Genomic DNA, 13,427 nt, shown 5'->3' with positions numbered 1-13,427 from the left:
CCCGGAAGCTGGGAAAAGCTCTCCCGGAGGTGGGAGTTAAAGACCTCCCCAAAAGAGTGCTCGGCCAGACGTTCCCAGCAGACCCTCACCATACATTTGGGCCTGCCAGGTCTGTCCAGCTTCCTCCACCGCCAGCGGATCCAACTCACCACCAGGTGGTGATCAGTTGACACCTCAGCCCCTCTCTTCACCCGAGTGTCCAAGACATAGGGCCGGAGATCAGATGAAACGACAACGAAGTCTATCATCGACCTCCAACCTAAGGTGTCCTGGTGCCACGTGCACTTATGGACACCCCTATGCTTGAACATGGTGTTTGTTACGGACAAACTGTGACTAGCACAGAAGTCCAATAACAAAACACCACTCGGGTTCAGATCGGGGAGGCCGTTCCTCCCAACCATGCCCTTCCAGGTGTCACTGTCGTCACCCACGTGAGCATTGAAGTCCCCCAGTAGCACAATGGAGTCCCCAGTCTGAGCACCCCTCAGTACCTCTCCCAGGGACTCCAAGAAGGCCAGATACTCTACACTGCTATTCGGCCCGTAGGCACAAACAACAGCAAGAGCCCTCTCCCCAATCCGAAGGCGCAGAGAGGCGACCCTCTCGTTCACTGGGGTAAACTCCAACACATGGCGGCTGAGCAGGGGAGCTATAAGCAAGCCCACACCAGCCCTCCGCTGCTCAGCATGGGTGACTCCAGAGAAGTGGAGAGTCCAGCCCCTCTCAAGGAGCTGGGTTCCAGAGCCCAAGCTGTGCGTGGAGGTGAGCCTGACTATCTCTAGCCAGTACCTCTCAACCTCGCGCACAAGCTCAGGCTCTTTCCCCCCCAGCGAAGTGACATTCCATGTCCCAACAGCTAGCCGCTGTGTCCAGGGATCAGGTCGTCGAGGCCCCTGCCTTCGACTGCCACCCAATCCACACTGCACCAGCCCCTTACCGCTACCTCTGTGGGTGGTGAACCCACAGGAGGTCGGGCCCACATCAACTCTTCAGGCTGAGCCCGGCCGGGCCCCATGGGCAAAGGCCCGGCCACCAAGCACTCGCATGCGAGCCCCAACCCCGGGCTTGGCTCCAGGGTGGGGCCCTGGCTGCGCCATACCGGGCGACGTCTTGGTCCTTGGTTGTTGCTCCATTAGGGGTTTTGGTGAACTGCTCTTGGTCTGGCCTGTCACCTAGGACCTGTCTGCCTTGGGAAACCCTGACAGGGGCATAATGCCCCCGACAACATAGCTCAAAGGATCATTCAAGCACACAAACCCCTCCACCACAATAAGGTGGCAGTTCTAGGAGGGGATCAGAAATGAGTACAGGATGAAATTTGGCTCTTTTATTGTAACTTGAATTTAATAAATCAGAATGTGAGGTCTTATTTTATCCCATCAATGATGACATCAAAGAAATGGATGAAGACAAACATACACTTGATGAGGAATGAACTATAACAGAAATTGAAATTGCATTAAACCAAACGAAAAATGGTAAATCACCAGGAATCGACATTCCATGTCCCAACAGCTAGCCACTGTGTCCGGGGATCAGGTCGTCGAGGCCCCTGCCTTCGACTGCCACGCAATCCACACTGCACCAAACCCCTACCGCTACCTCTGTGGGTGGTGAACCCACAGGAGGTCGGCCCCACGTCACCTCTTCGGGTTGAGCCCGACCGGGCCCCATGGGCAAAGGCCCGGCCACCAAGTGCTCGCATACGAGCCCCAACCCTGGGCCTGGCTCCAGGGTGGGGCCCCGGCTGCATCCTACCAGGCGACGTCACGGTCCTGGATTTTTTCTCCATAGGGGTTTTTTTGGTGAACTGCTCTTGGTCTGGACTGTCACCTAGGACCTGTCTGCCTTGGGAAACCCTAACAGGGGCATAATGCCCCCGACAACATAGCTCCTAGGATCATTCAAGCACACAAACCCCTCCACCACAATAAGGTGGCAGTTCTAGGAGGGACCTCCGGGACTCCTGAGGCAGCCGACGGGTATCGGCAGGCCAGGCGTGCTGCAGCTCGGGCAGTTGCAGAGGCAAAAACTCGGAACTGGGAGGAGTTCGGGGAGGCCATGGAGAAGGACTATCGGTCGGCCTCGAAGAAATTCTGGCAAACCGTCCGGCGCCTCAGGAGGGGGAAGCAGTACTCTGCCAACACTGTTTACAGTGTGGGTGGGGAGCTGTTGACCTCGACTGGGGACATTGTCGGGTGGTGGAAGGAATACTTTGAGGATCTCCTCAATCCCACCGTCATGTCTTCCACTGAGGAGACTGAGGCTGATGACTCAGAGGTGGACTCGTCCATTACCCAAGCTGAAGTCACTGAGGTGGTTTGCAAGCTCCTCGGTGGCAAGGCACCGGGGGTGGATGAGATCCGCCATGAGTATCTCAAGTCTCTGGATGTTGTGGGGCTGTCTTGGTTGACACGCCTCTGCAACATCGCGTGGCGGTCGGGGACAGTGCCTCTGGAGTGGCAGACTGGGGTGGTGGTCCCTCTTTTTAAGAAAGGGGACCGGAGAGTGTGCTCCAATTATAGGGGAATCACACTTCTCAGCCTCCCAGGGAAAGTTTACTCCAGGGTACTGGAGAGGAGAATTCGACCAATAGTCGAACCTCGGATCCAGGAGGAACAATGCGGTTTTTGTCCTGGTCGCGGAACACTGGACCAGCTCTATACCCTTCATAGGGTGCTCGAGGGTTCATGGGAGTTTGCCCAACCAGTCCACATGTGCTTTGTGGATCTGGAGAAGGCATTCGACCGTGTCCCCTGTGGTATTCTGTGGGGGGTGCTTCGGGAGTATGGGGTTCGGGGCTCTTTGTTAAGGGCTGTCCGGTCCCTGTACAAACGGAGCAGGAGTCTGGTTCGCATTGCCGGCAGTAAGTCAGACCTGTTCCCAGTGCATGTTGGACTCCGGCAGGGCTGCCCTTTGTCACCGGTTCTGTTCATAATTTTTATGGACAGAATTTCTAGGCGCAGCCAGGGGCCGGAAGGAATCCTGTTTGGGAACCACAGGATTTCATCTCTGCTTTTTGCGGATGATGTTGTCCTGTTGGCTTCTTCAAACCAGGACCTTCAGCATGCACTGGGGCGGTTTGCAGTCGAGTGTGAAGCGGCTGGGATGAGAATCAGCACCTCCAAGTCCGAGGCCATGGTTCTCGACCGGAAAAGGGTGGCTTGCCCTCTCCAGGTTGGTGGAGAAGTCCTGCCTCAAGTGGAGGAGTTTAAGTATCTCGGGATATTGTTCACGAGTGAGGGAAGGATGGAGTGTGAGATCGACAGGCGGATCGGTGCAGCCTCCGCAGTGATGCGGTCGCTTTACCGGTCCGTCGTGGTGAAGAAGGAGCTGAGCCAAAAGGCGAAGCTCTCAATTTACCGGTCGATCTACGTTCCGACTCTCACCTAGGGTCATGAGCTTTGGGTAATGACAGAAAGAACAAGATCGCGGATACAAGCGGCTGAAATGAGTTTCCTTCGCAGGGTGGCTGGGCGCTCCCTTAGAGATAGGGTGAGAAGCACAGTCACTCGGGAGGAGCTCGGAGTAGAGCCGCTGCTCCTCCACATCAAGAGGAACCAGCTGAGGTGGCTCGGGCATCTTTTTCGGATGCCTCCTGGACGCCTCCCTGGGGAGGTGTTCCAGGCATGTCCCCCCGGGAGGAGGCCCCGGGGAAGACCCAGGACATGCTGGAGGGACTATGTCTCTCGGCTGGCCTGGGAACGCCTCGGTGTTCTTCCCGAGGAGCTGGCCGAGGTGTCTGGGGAAAGGGAAGTTGGGGCTTCCATGCTTAGACTGCTGCCTCCGCGACCCGGTCCTGGATAAGCGGAAGAAGACGAGACGAGACGAGACCAGGAATCGATGGCTTAACATCTGAATTTTTAAAATACTTTTGGGTGGATATTAAAAAAATTATTATATGCAGCATTTTTAGAATGCATTCACAAAGGATGTTTATCCCTGACGATGAAGACAGGCTTAATAACCTTGCTACCAAAACCCAAAAAAGACTTCTTGTTGCGAGACAGGGCACCATGGTGGTGTAGTGGTTAGCGCTGTCACCTCACAGCAAGAAGGTCCGGGTTCAAGCCCCGTGGCCGGTGGGGGCCTTTCTGTGTGGAGTTTGCATGTTCTCCCCGTGTCCGCGTGGGTTTCCTCTGGGTGCTCCGGTTTCCCCCACAGTCCAAAGACATGCAGGTTAGGTTAACTGGTGACTCTAAATTGACCGTAGGTGTGAATGTGAGTGTGAATGGTTGTCTGTGTCTATGTGTCAGCCCTGTGATGACCTGGCGACTTGTCCAGGGTGTACCCCGCCTTTCGCCCATAGTCAGCTGGGATAGGCTCCAGCTTGCCTGCGACCCTGTAGAACAGGATAAAGCAGCTAGAGATAATGAGATGAGATGACATGTTGCTAGACAATTGGAGACCTATAACCTTACTGTGCAATGATTATAAATTAATTGTCTTAGTATCTGCTAATCGTCTAAAGCATGGACTTGTAAAACTTGTAGACGAATATCAATCAGCCTTCATGAAGGGAAGATATATTCAAAACCACGTCCGACTGATTCTAGATATGATTGATTACCAATCAATTATTCAATTTAAGATTTTACATGGAATCAGACAAGGCTGCCCAATTTCACCAAAATTCTTTATTTAATGTACACAAATTCGAGCATACTTAACCTTGTGGAATAACAGAACCATTACTATTAATAGGAAGACTTTATTTAAACAAGAATGGAATGATAAAGTTTTAGATATTACTGATCTAATGGATGAAAATGGACATTTAATGCAATTTAATTCATTTGTAGAAGAGTTTCATTTAAAATGTGTCTATAGAGAATTTAATCAAATTTGTAGAGCTATTCCAGCTCCCTTAAGATTCATGATAAAAAATACCCTTGAATATTCAAAGGTGTCGGTCAAACTACCTGAACTGAAAATAGGTGAAGTGGAAATTGGTGAAAAATCTCATAACAAAGGAATTACAAATGTTTTAAAATGGAAGCTATTCCTTGATTTAAAAAAATAAAAGAATAATTGAATGGAGGAACGCTAACAAATACACACTAGTTATCTTAGATGGCCAATTTCACCGACAGTGAAAGAAATTCAGTTTAAAATACTGAACAATATTTATCCAGCTGCTGAAACTCTCAGGAAAAGGTTGAATTTGCTTCTGTCTGAAAATGAGTTCAGCACAGAAACTCCATCACTGGGGGAAACATTATTCTCTTGTGCTCTTATCTTTTATTCTGCAAAGCTTTGATTGTAATATTTGAATAAAAATCCCAAACTCACAGATAAACCTGGATTTATAAGGTTCTATCTGCGGGCCAATCATCATCCAGGCTGAATATGGGATGAACACGACATCGGCAGCGTGAACCGATCATGTACTGTATGTTCTAATGGAGTTTAAATATTGTTCAATGTTTTACAATCAAATCTCAGGGTTTAGAAACAACTTCAGACTTGGAAAAAGTGAATGTGGATTTTACATCTTAGAACACAAGCAGAAAAATCAAATTCATTCCAAAAGTGATGTTTTATTTTTATACAGTGTGACCTGAACAGGTTTAAAATGTTGTTCTGTTCTGGCATTATTACTGTTTATTAGTTATTTAATGAGACACTGCTTAATATGAAACAAACAGAACTTTATAATGCGAAGGTCATGAGATCATTTTCTTTTTAAATTTGACAAGTTTCTTGTCTGCCAGTTAATTTTTAACATTTCCTTTTTAATTATTTTAAATTATTCATCTGTTTTAATTTAAATATTAAAATGAGTGTTTTTGTGCAGCTGGATTGTGTTCTAGTGAAACAGACGACTGAGCAACAGCGTGGCAACGTGCAGGAATTTTACAGAAAACACTACACACACTTTTATTCTGGATCACACAATCTCACTGTAGAACTCCAGTAGACCCCAAACCCAGCGTATAGAGGCTGAGTGAATGTGGTGTGGACTCTGTGGAGGAGCTTCATCGTGTCAGAGACGCTGTAGAAGGACAGAGTTCCTGCACTGTAATCCACATACACTCCTATTCTGGAGGCTGATGGAACTCTGAGATCAGTCTCAATGCTGTTGTGACAGAAAGAGAGAGAAGAAGAAAAACAACCCAGTCTCCAGGACTGATTGTTGAATCCAAAACGACACTCATTACCCCGTCCTTTCCTGCTGATGTCTTTATATGAGACTGATATGGACACACCACCATTACCGCTCCACTCCACCTCCCAGTAACAGCGTCCACACACACTCTCCTTACACAACATCTGCCACCAGGAATCAAATCTCTCTGGATGATCAGAGTAACGCTGCTCTCTCTCACTGTATCTCACCGCTCTGTTCTTCTTAGACAGAATGAGGAGACGATGTGCCGTGTTGGGATCCAGAGTCAGATAACAGAAATCTAAAATAAAAGAGAAAAACAAACTGAACAATGTGAACATGAATATCCGCGCTGGGGGCGTGGTCACGAAAACAGCAGTTCGGTTGCAGTGAAAACTTTTCTCTGTAGAACCCTGTCACTCCCCCCTCCCCCCACTCTGGGCTCAAGAACACAACAAAAGGGCAATAATATAACAACCAATCAGAATTCAGATACATCCTGTTTCCAAGTAAAATTGTAACCTGTCAAAGTTCTCGAGCCCTCGTGCTGTTTTACCATTAGATCAATCACATATCAGCTTAAACTAGCATTCTAAAACTAGTTAAATATTCCACAAAAGAGAGCGACTCCCCCTGCCAGCCTCATGGAACGCAGTGGCAATACGTTGTTACTTTGCACGTTTTGTTGATCTGGGTACTAATCTTTGAGAAACTGGATTGGCAGAATGTTGCCTGTGAAGAAAAGAATGTCTTTTTATTACCCTGTGCCAAGTTAATATTCACTTCAGTGCAATTTTTAAGAGCCATAAATTGTATTTTATTTATTGTTTTTGTTGTGAGTGGTTTTGTTTGATTGTTTTATTTCTTTAGCTTATTTATTTATATTTATTGTTTACGTTCCATTGTTGAATTGAATAAGTTGACTTAATTAAAAAGTTTACTGTTCTATGAAAGGGTGTATTTGCATGATCATTATTATTTTACTAGTGGCATAAAATGGTCTTGAAAAGACAATCAACAATAATATCGTTTATCACAATAATTTCTGAGACAATATATCATCCAATAAAATTTATCATCGTAACAGGACTAGAAGTGTGTGTGTGTTAGCTGTACATTTCAGAAACTCTTCTCTGCTCTGTGGTTCTGGTTCTGAAATGATCTGAACTGCTGCAGCTGTGGAGAGAAAAACAGAAACATGAGTTTGTGTAAAAGATGGAAAGAGTTTAAAGTGATCCAGTCAGTTTATTCATTTTAAATCAGTGTTTTAGTTCAAAGTGTCGGGTGAATAAAGTGTCTGCAGAAAAGAAAGCAGGAGCATCGCTAAGAAATAACACATCACTGTGTTTCTCCAGCAGGAACAGCTCCTCTTACCATGTGGAGGGATTTTGTTGAATTCCTCCTCACAGAATTCCTCGAGTCTCTTTTTCAGATCTTCAGTCTTCTTCAGTTTCTCCACCACTTCAGCCAGCATGTTGTTTCTGCGTAGAACAGGCCTTGTAGTGAAAGTGTCTCTGCACTGAGGACAGCTGTAGACGCCCTTCTGATCCTCCTGATCCCAGCAGCCATTAATACACGCCTTACAGAAACTGTGACCACAGGAGATAGCCACCGGATCCTTCAGGAGATCCAGACACACTGGACACATGAACTGGTCCACAGAAAGCTGATCTACTGAAATACTGGCCTCGGCCATTTTCCTGAACTCACACCAAAAGAGAGAGAGATCAGTTTTGTTTTCTCTGAAATGACGAGTCACTTCCTGGTCCTGTGTGAGAAAGAGAGAGAGCTCGGAAGAGGGGGAGCACAGAGAGGTCATGAACGCTCCTCTATTAACCATTTCATCTCCTTTCAGTGCAGAAATATAACCCATGTAGCCGCACTGATTAGGATTAATTTCATGACATTTTATGAAAGTTGATTCAGTGGACTCCACTAAAATGTCCAAAAAAAACCATTTAAAAAAAAAAAAAAAAAAAAAAAAAAAACACACATTCAGAACAGTGGCGGCTGCTGGTTTTTAAAACAGGGGAAGCCCATTTTACGCATTCATCGTAAAACCTGTAGGCTGGATGTCAAAGCCTAGAAACGTGTGCCTCATTAGCACAGTGAACTAGACAACCCTACCCAGTGGCAGAAAGTATTTTTGCTTGTACATTTCATGTTATAGTCTGGCTTGCCAGGCTAGTGCCTCATATCCTTAATCAAAAATATCAAACATCCAAAAATCACTGGCTATTCAACAAAGAGCCTTGAACATCATACCCTGATATGCAACACAGAGTCTTTAACACAACACCCAGCTGTGCAACACATCCTTGAACATCTTCTGCAACACAGTCTGGAAGTTCATAACCAGGTAGGCTATGCAACACACAGAACCTTGAATATTATACCCAGGTATAACCTATAACACAGAGCCCACCATTCTCTTAACATTACTGAATAAACACACTTCAGATTCATGAACATTATATGATGCACACTATTGATACACAAATTCTGCCCTCCGCTCCTTTTCCAGAAAATGGTCTGTGACCCTGTCATACCGGCTGGTTGTGCTTTCCAGAGACTTCAATTTCTGTTAGCAGCTAGCACTGCAGATCCCAATAAGGCTCAAGCGAGCCTACAACCAGATTGAACTACAAATGAAATAAACGAGTGAATTCACGAATGATCAAACTGATAGAATGGATGAAAGTTAACGGAGCACAATGAGTACTATTTACATTTATTTACAGAGTAATGTACAGAGACATCAATGAGAAGAAACGTTTATATGAAAAGAAATTCGGACAGCACTTTGGCACACGACTACACTTTCTCGACATCCGCTAGGGACTGATCATGCTTCCGTGTTCCTCGCCGATGCCGAAGTACAGAGCCCACCCTCCTCATGTCTTTCAAACACTACCTCCAATAATCCTTCATCAGCCTGGCTTCTTGCCCCTCCCACTGTCTCGTTAGTCCCAGAGAAGCCCGGCTTCCCTGGAAGTGACGATTTTGTCGATTTTAACCAATAACAACTAACCGAAATTGGCTGTTCAGAGCCGTCTCATAGACTGCAACGGATACCCGGCTGCCAGCCATAGAGCCCATTGAAATAAGAAAGGTTACAGACAGTGTTGCCAGATTGGGCGGTTTTAAGTGCATTTTGGAGGGTTTTGAACATATTTTGGCTGGAAAACATCAGCAGTATCTGGCAACCCTGGTTACAGCCTGGCAGTAAAGGTGATTCTCGTAGCGAACTGCAAGTTCGTCAGACATCACTCAAATAAGTTACAGGATAGTTATGAACGTAAATACAATCTTGGGCATACATTATGTTATGCAAGTTATTGTTTTAATGAGAATTCAACGTCATAGATGCCGCAGTTTGTGGAGAGAATTTTAGGGGAAGCTTGGCTTCCCTTGTTATCTCTGAGAAATCGCCCCTGATTCAGAAAAATCTGGAAGTCCAACTCTCTTCATCTAAAGGGTTTGAACACAAACACAATCCATCTCATTTGTTTTCTCCATCACAACACACTTCCGACCTTCACTAATTCACACATTCCCTCCTCTTTCTTGTCGAATTCAGGAAGAAACTTTCTGTCCAGGAAATGCAGAAGAGAACATCGCAATATTAATGACTCAGCAGCCAGAAAGATAAAGGTTTACATGATAAAAAGATGATGTTTTATTGATCATTTAAACAAGTTACAGGAAACTTGTTTTCCTTTTTTATCTGTATATTTTGTGTATAATTGTATACAACTGTGTTCAGTACAGTTGGCAGAGACATGTTTATCGCTGTCAGCCATCTGCTTTGGTTCATTATCCTTCTGAAAAATCCACTTCTGTTGGTTGAATCATTTCTCTGCAGATTTCTGAAAGTTCATGACGCCGTTATTGAACACAAGCTCACCAACAGCGCTGTAGGAGAAACAGCCCCAGCCTCCTCCGTGCTTTATAGTACCTTAGTGCAGTTTGATTGGAATTCTTCTCCTGGCTTTCTCCACACAAACACTCGACCACTACATCCATCCAAGTTCAGTTTGGATTCATCTGAAAATAAGATGTTTCTCCAGAAGCTGCTGTGTTTCTTTTGCAGATGTCACCTTTATTTTCTTCTTCTTGAGGCTGCTGAATGGTTTCTGCTGCGTTAGTCTTCCTCTGTCCCCATGCTCCATGGTCCTGATTTTAATCGTATCTCATCTAGTTGTATCTGCTAATCCTCATTGAGATCAAGACTTGCTGCTGTTTCTCGGCTGCTTTTCTTGATTTTAATCACAATTTTGCTGCCCAAATCAGCTGGTGGTATTTCTGGGGCTGCCTGTACGTTGTCCGTTTTCATTCACAAATCCTTCTTCTTTTATCAAGTTTTGCTGATCAGGTGACTGGAGCGGCTTCTTTCTGCAGCCATGTTATGACTAAAGAGTGGCCTTCTTTATTCATTTAAAGCGGATGTGTATGTAGTCGATTCCCTTCAGGTTCATACAGGTGTCTCGAGCAGAGTACCCACATGGTGGAGCATCACATTAACTATGGAGTCACTAGAACGACCAGAATAATATTAAGAGACCAAATACTTTTAAAAAAAGATGTAACCATGACCAGTGTATCCACAACCCCAAATCAGAAACCGTTGGGACAGTAAAGCCTTTACCACTTTATACAGGGATGAGAATGAAAAATATTTAAAAAGTCTGAAAAAAACGGGGCGGGGCCCATGGCCCAGGGGGCGGGGCCTAGGGGTTCCAGGGGTTAATGATTTTTGACTTTTTTTTTTTTACCCCAAAACCATTAATTTTATCAGCAAAAAGTTGCAATTTGTTTGGAAATAAAATTCCCCTTCTTGGTGGACTACCAGGTGAAAATGATTAATATGGTACAAGAGACTTGTTTTTAATCAATTCACATTTGATGATTTCAAAAAAATCAATGCACCTTTTAATATAAACGAGCTCTACAGTATTATATTTCTGCATTTTTGCTATTCATGTCTTTGAATACTCTAATCCTTTAAAATGAAGTGCAAACCAGAAAAAAGTTCTATCAATCATATAATTCTCTTAAGCTTTCTTCTGATGTTATCATGGTAGCAGGAGGTCTTGCATATTAAGCAGGCAACATTCAACATCACTTATCACTTCCCTTTCAACTACTGTGTGTAATAACTACTAGGTTTTATCTGGACAGGATGTTGCGTAATGTAATACAGATACCATATGGTCAATTTGAAGATCAAGATGGTGATTTTGAATTCAAGAACAGGCATGTACAATGGGCATTACATATTGGAAATTTTTTTAAATCAAAAACTACAAGTTCATCTCGGCCTAAAAAATTTGGGCAGACGCTCCCGCATGGCACATGCCAGCAATTCCGTCCCCCTATGAAATGAGCAACAAGTAGGAGAGTTATACACGGTATCATACCTAAAATTTTATCAGAAATATAGATATGATACTATGATTCTCCCCAACATGCTACATTAGACAAGCTAACCTCATTTATGAAAAGATACACACATATATGACATGTATTTGATATATATGATGTATATTCATACATTGTTACTTTACGGAAAGCTTCAATAAGTTTGGTCTTTTCATGACAGCCTGTTGTAGACCTAAATATAATGCACACGAAATGACACTCCTCACCTCAACATGTCCTTTACAATCATTTAAGCCACCATGGGCAATGCTGAAATCACTGCTGCAAACAGTACATCGCGCGAAACTGTCATTATTGTTGACCCTTATTAGACAGGGAGATTATTAGACAGGGAGATTATTGTGTGTAATCTGCGGTGAAGTGGGTTTTGTGCTTTAGTTTTTTGGGGCGCACGCTCGCTCTCTGCCATGACGATCCTGTAGGCTGCACTGACTCAACTGAAAACTTCGGTCCTCGAGAAAAGGGATAAAAGCCCACCCACACTGAAAGCTGTTTGGGTTACTCAGCAAAATAAGCCAATCAGGATGCTCTTTGTCTGGCATGCGCTACATGAACAGGCACACAGGCACTGTTGCCACATTGGGTGGTTTTAAGTGCATTTTGGCAGGTTTTGAACATATTTTGGGATGGAAAACGTCAGCAGTATCTGACAACACTGCACACAGTCTCCCTCGCACGCACACATTCTAAGATGCGTGATGCAGACCTTAATGTTGCGCGCGCACGCTCTTGCTCACTTCTATCAATATGCAGGAGACTACCGGAAGTTCCGGGGAAAATTTCTCAACCCATCGATCTCAAAAACGATCATTTTGGTCTGAAAAAGTCGGAAATCCGCCGATCGGCGGAAAATTCTCATCCCTGTTTATAATGTTGCCATTCGAGGACAAACTGGGCCTTCCCTGGATCCTGATTTTTACCGAATCATGACTACAATCACCTGTTGACATCCCCTGTTTCAAATCACATCATTATTGAATTGTTTTACCTCATTATTAGCCCTAAACTGGCCCTGTCCCAAAGTGAGATTCGAAGGGTTTCAGGTCATTTATTTTCTTTTCCCATTTTGTCCTTTCTTTCTGTCCATGAAGTGTATGCGGTTAAATCACATTTTAAAATCAGAACTCGAGATAGAATTGAAAATTAAATTAGACTTACCTACAAGTTGAAGTTCGATGATAATTCTACCAAATCCGCAGTGGTACTGAGGGTTAACATGAGATGCACATGCGCGCCGCTGAGAGTCAGACTTCAAAGGTTGTGGACATAATAGTTAGGAATAAATAGGGTTGGGTGAATTAAGGGAGGGCATGTTAACCATCAGTACCACTGGGGATTAAGTAGAATTATCATCGAACTTCAACTTACAGGTAAGTCTCGTTTAATTTTCAATTCTACCAAATCGCAGTGACGTACTTCGGGTTAACATGAGATTTTAAAGCACAATTATGGACACAACCATCCTTGCAAGTAAACAATTTTTTATTCCAGGACAGCATTTTGGAACGCACCATTTGTTACAACAGGTTTGTCATAGAATTTGCAGAAAGCTGACTCTGCAGACCAGCCTACATGTTTCAAAATAGTATCTACTGGAACCATCTGACTAGCTTTACTTACGCTAGTGGAACGAGTGCTGTGTGCCTTAAAGTTAGCAGTGTTTATGCCACTTAAGTCAAGAAGTGTTTTAATCCATCGACCTACTGTGCTGGTTCCAACTGGTGAAAAAGGCTTAACATACGAAAGCAACATTTTTGTGTGTCCAGGCTGACAATGTAACAAAGTTCGCTGAAGATAATGTTCTAGTGTCATATAAACACACAATTCCTGTTCCTGGTATTTTATTACATAGAAGGAATCAAACGTATTTCCT

The 13,427-nt window shown here is 44.6% G+C and overlaps 2 protein-coding genes across 2 annotated transcripts in view; both read right to left on the bottom strand.

Moving 5' to 3' along the window:
- LOC132878072 (tripartite motif-containing protein 16-like) overlaps window positions 1-7,816 on the bottom strand; it is a 104,500-nt gene extending 96,684 nt beyond the window's left edge. Inside the window, exons 1-2 of the mRNA XM_060913639.1 lie at window positions 7,487-7,816; window positions 7,229-7,288 (exon numbers count right to left, since the gene is read on the bottom strand). Of these exons, the coding sequence (XP_060769622.1) occupies window positions 7,229-7,288; window positions 7,487-7,808 (382 nt within the window). The 5' untranslated portion in view covers window positions 7,809-7,816. The remainder of the gene's footprint in view (window positions 1-7,228; window positions 7,289-7,486) is intronic.
- On the bottom strand, window positions 5,646-6,711 carry LOC132878601 (tripartite motif-containing protein 16-like). Its single transcript, XM_060913678.1, has one exon. It carries the CDS (start codon window positions 6,451-6,453, stop codon window positions 5,884-5,886), a length of 570 nt encoding a protein of 189 aa, XP_060769661.1. The 5' UTR covers window positions 6,454-6,711; the 3' UTR covers window positions 5,646-5,883.
- Window positions 7,817-13,427: the final 5,611 nt, after the last annotated feature.

The sequence above is a fragment of the Neoarius graeffei genome, chromosome 2, assembly GCF_027579695.1.
Source record: "Neoarius graeffei isolate fNeoGra1 chromosome 2, fNeoGra1.pri, whole genome shotgun sequence".
In the NCBI taxonomy this organism is placed as follows: Eukaryota; Metazoa; Chordata; class Actinopteri; order Siluriformes; family Ariidae; genus Neoarius; species Neoarius graeffei.
Note: the sequence above shows the minus strand (reverse complement) of the source record. Positions and strands in the feature narration are given on the sequence as shown.

Coding starts and splice junctions, on each gene's coding strand:
- LOC132878601 (XM_060913678.1), bottom strand. CDS start 6,453: ATGTTCACATTGTTCAGTTTGTTTTTCTCTTTTATTTTAGATTTCTGT.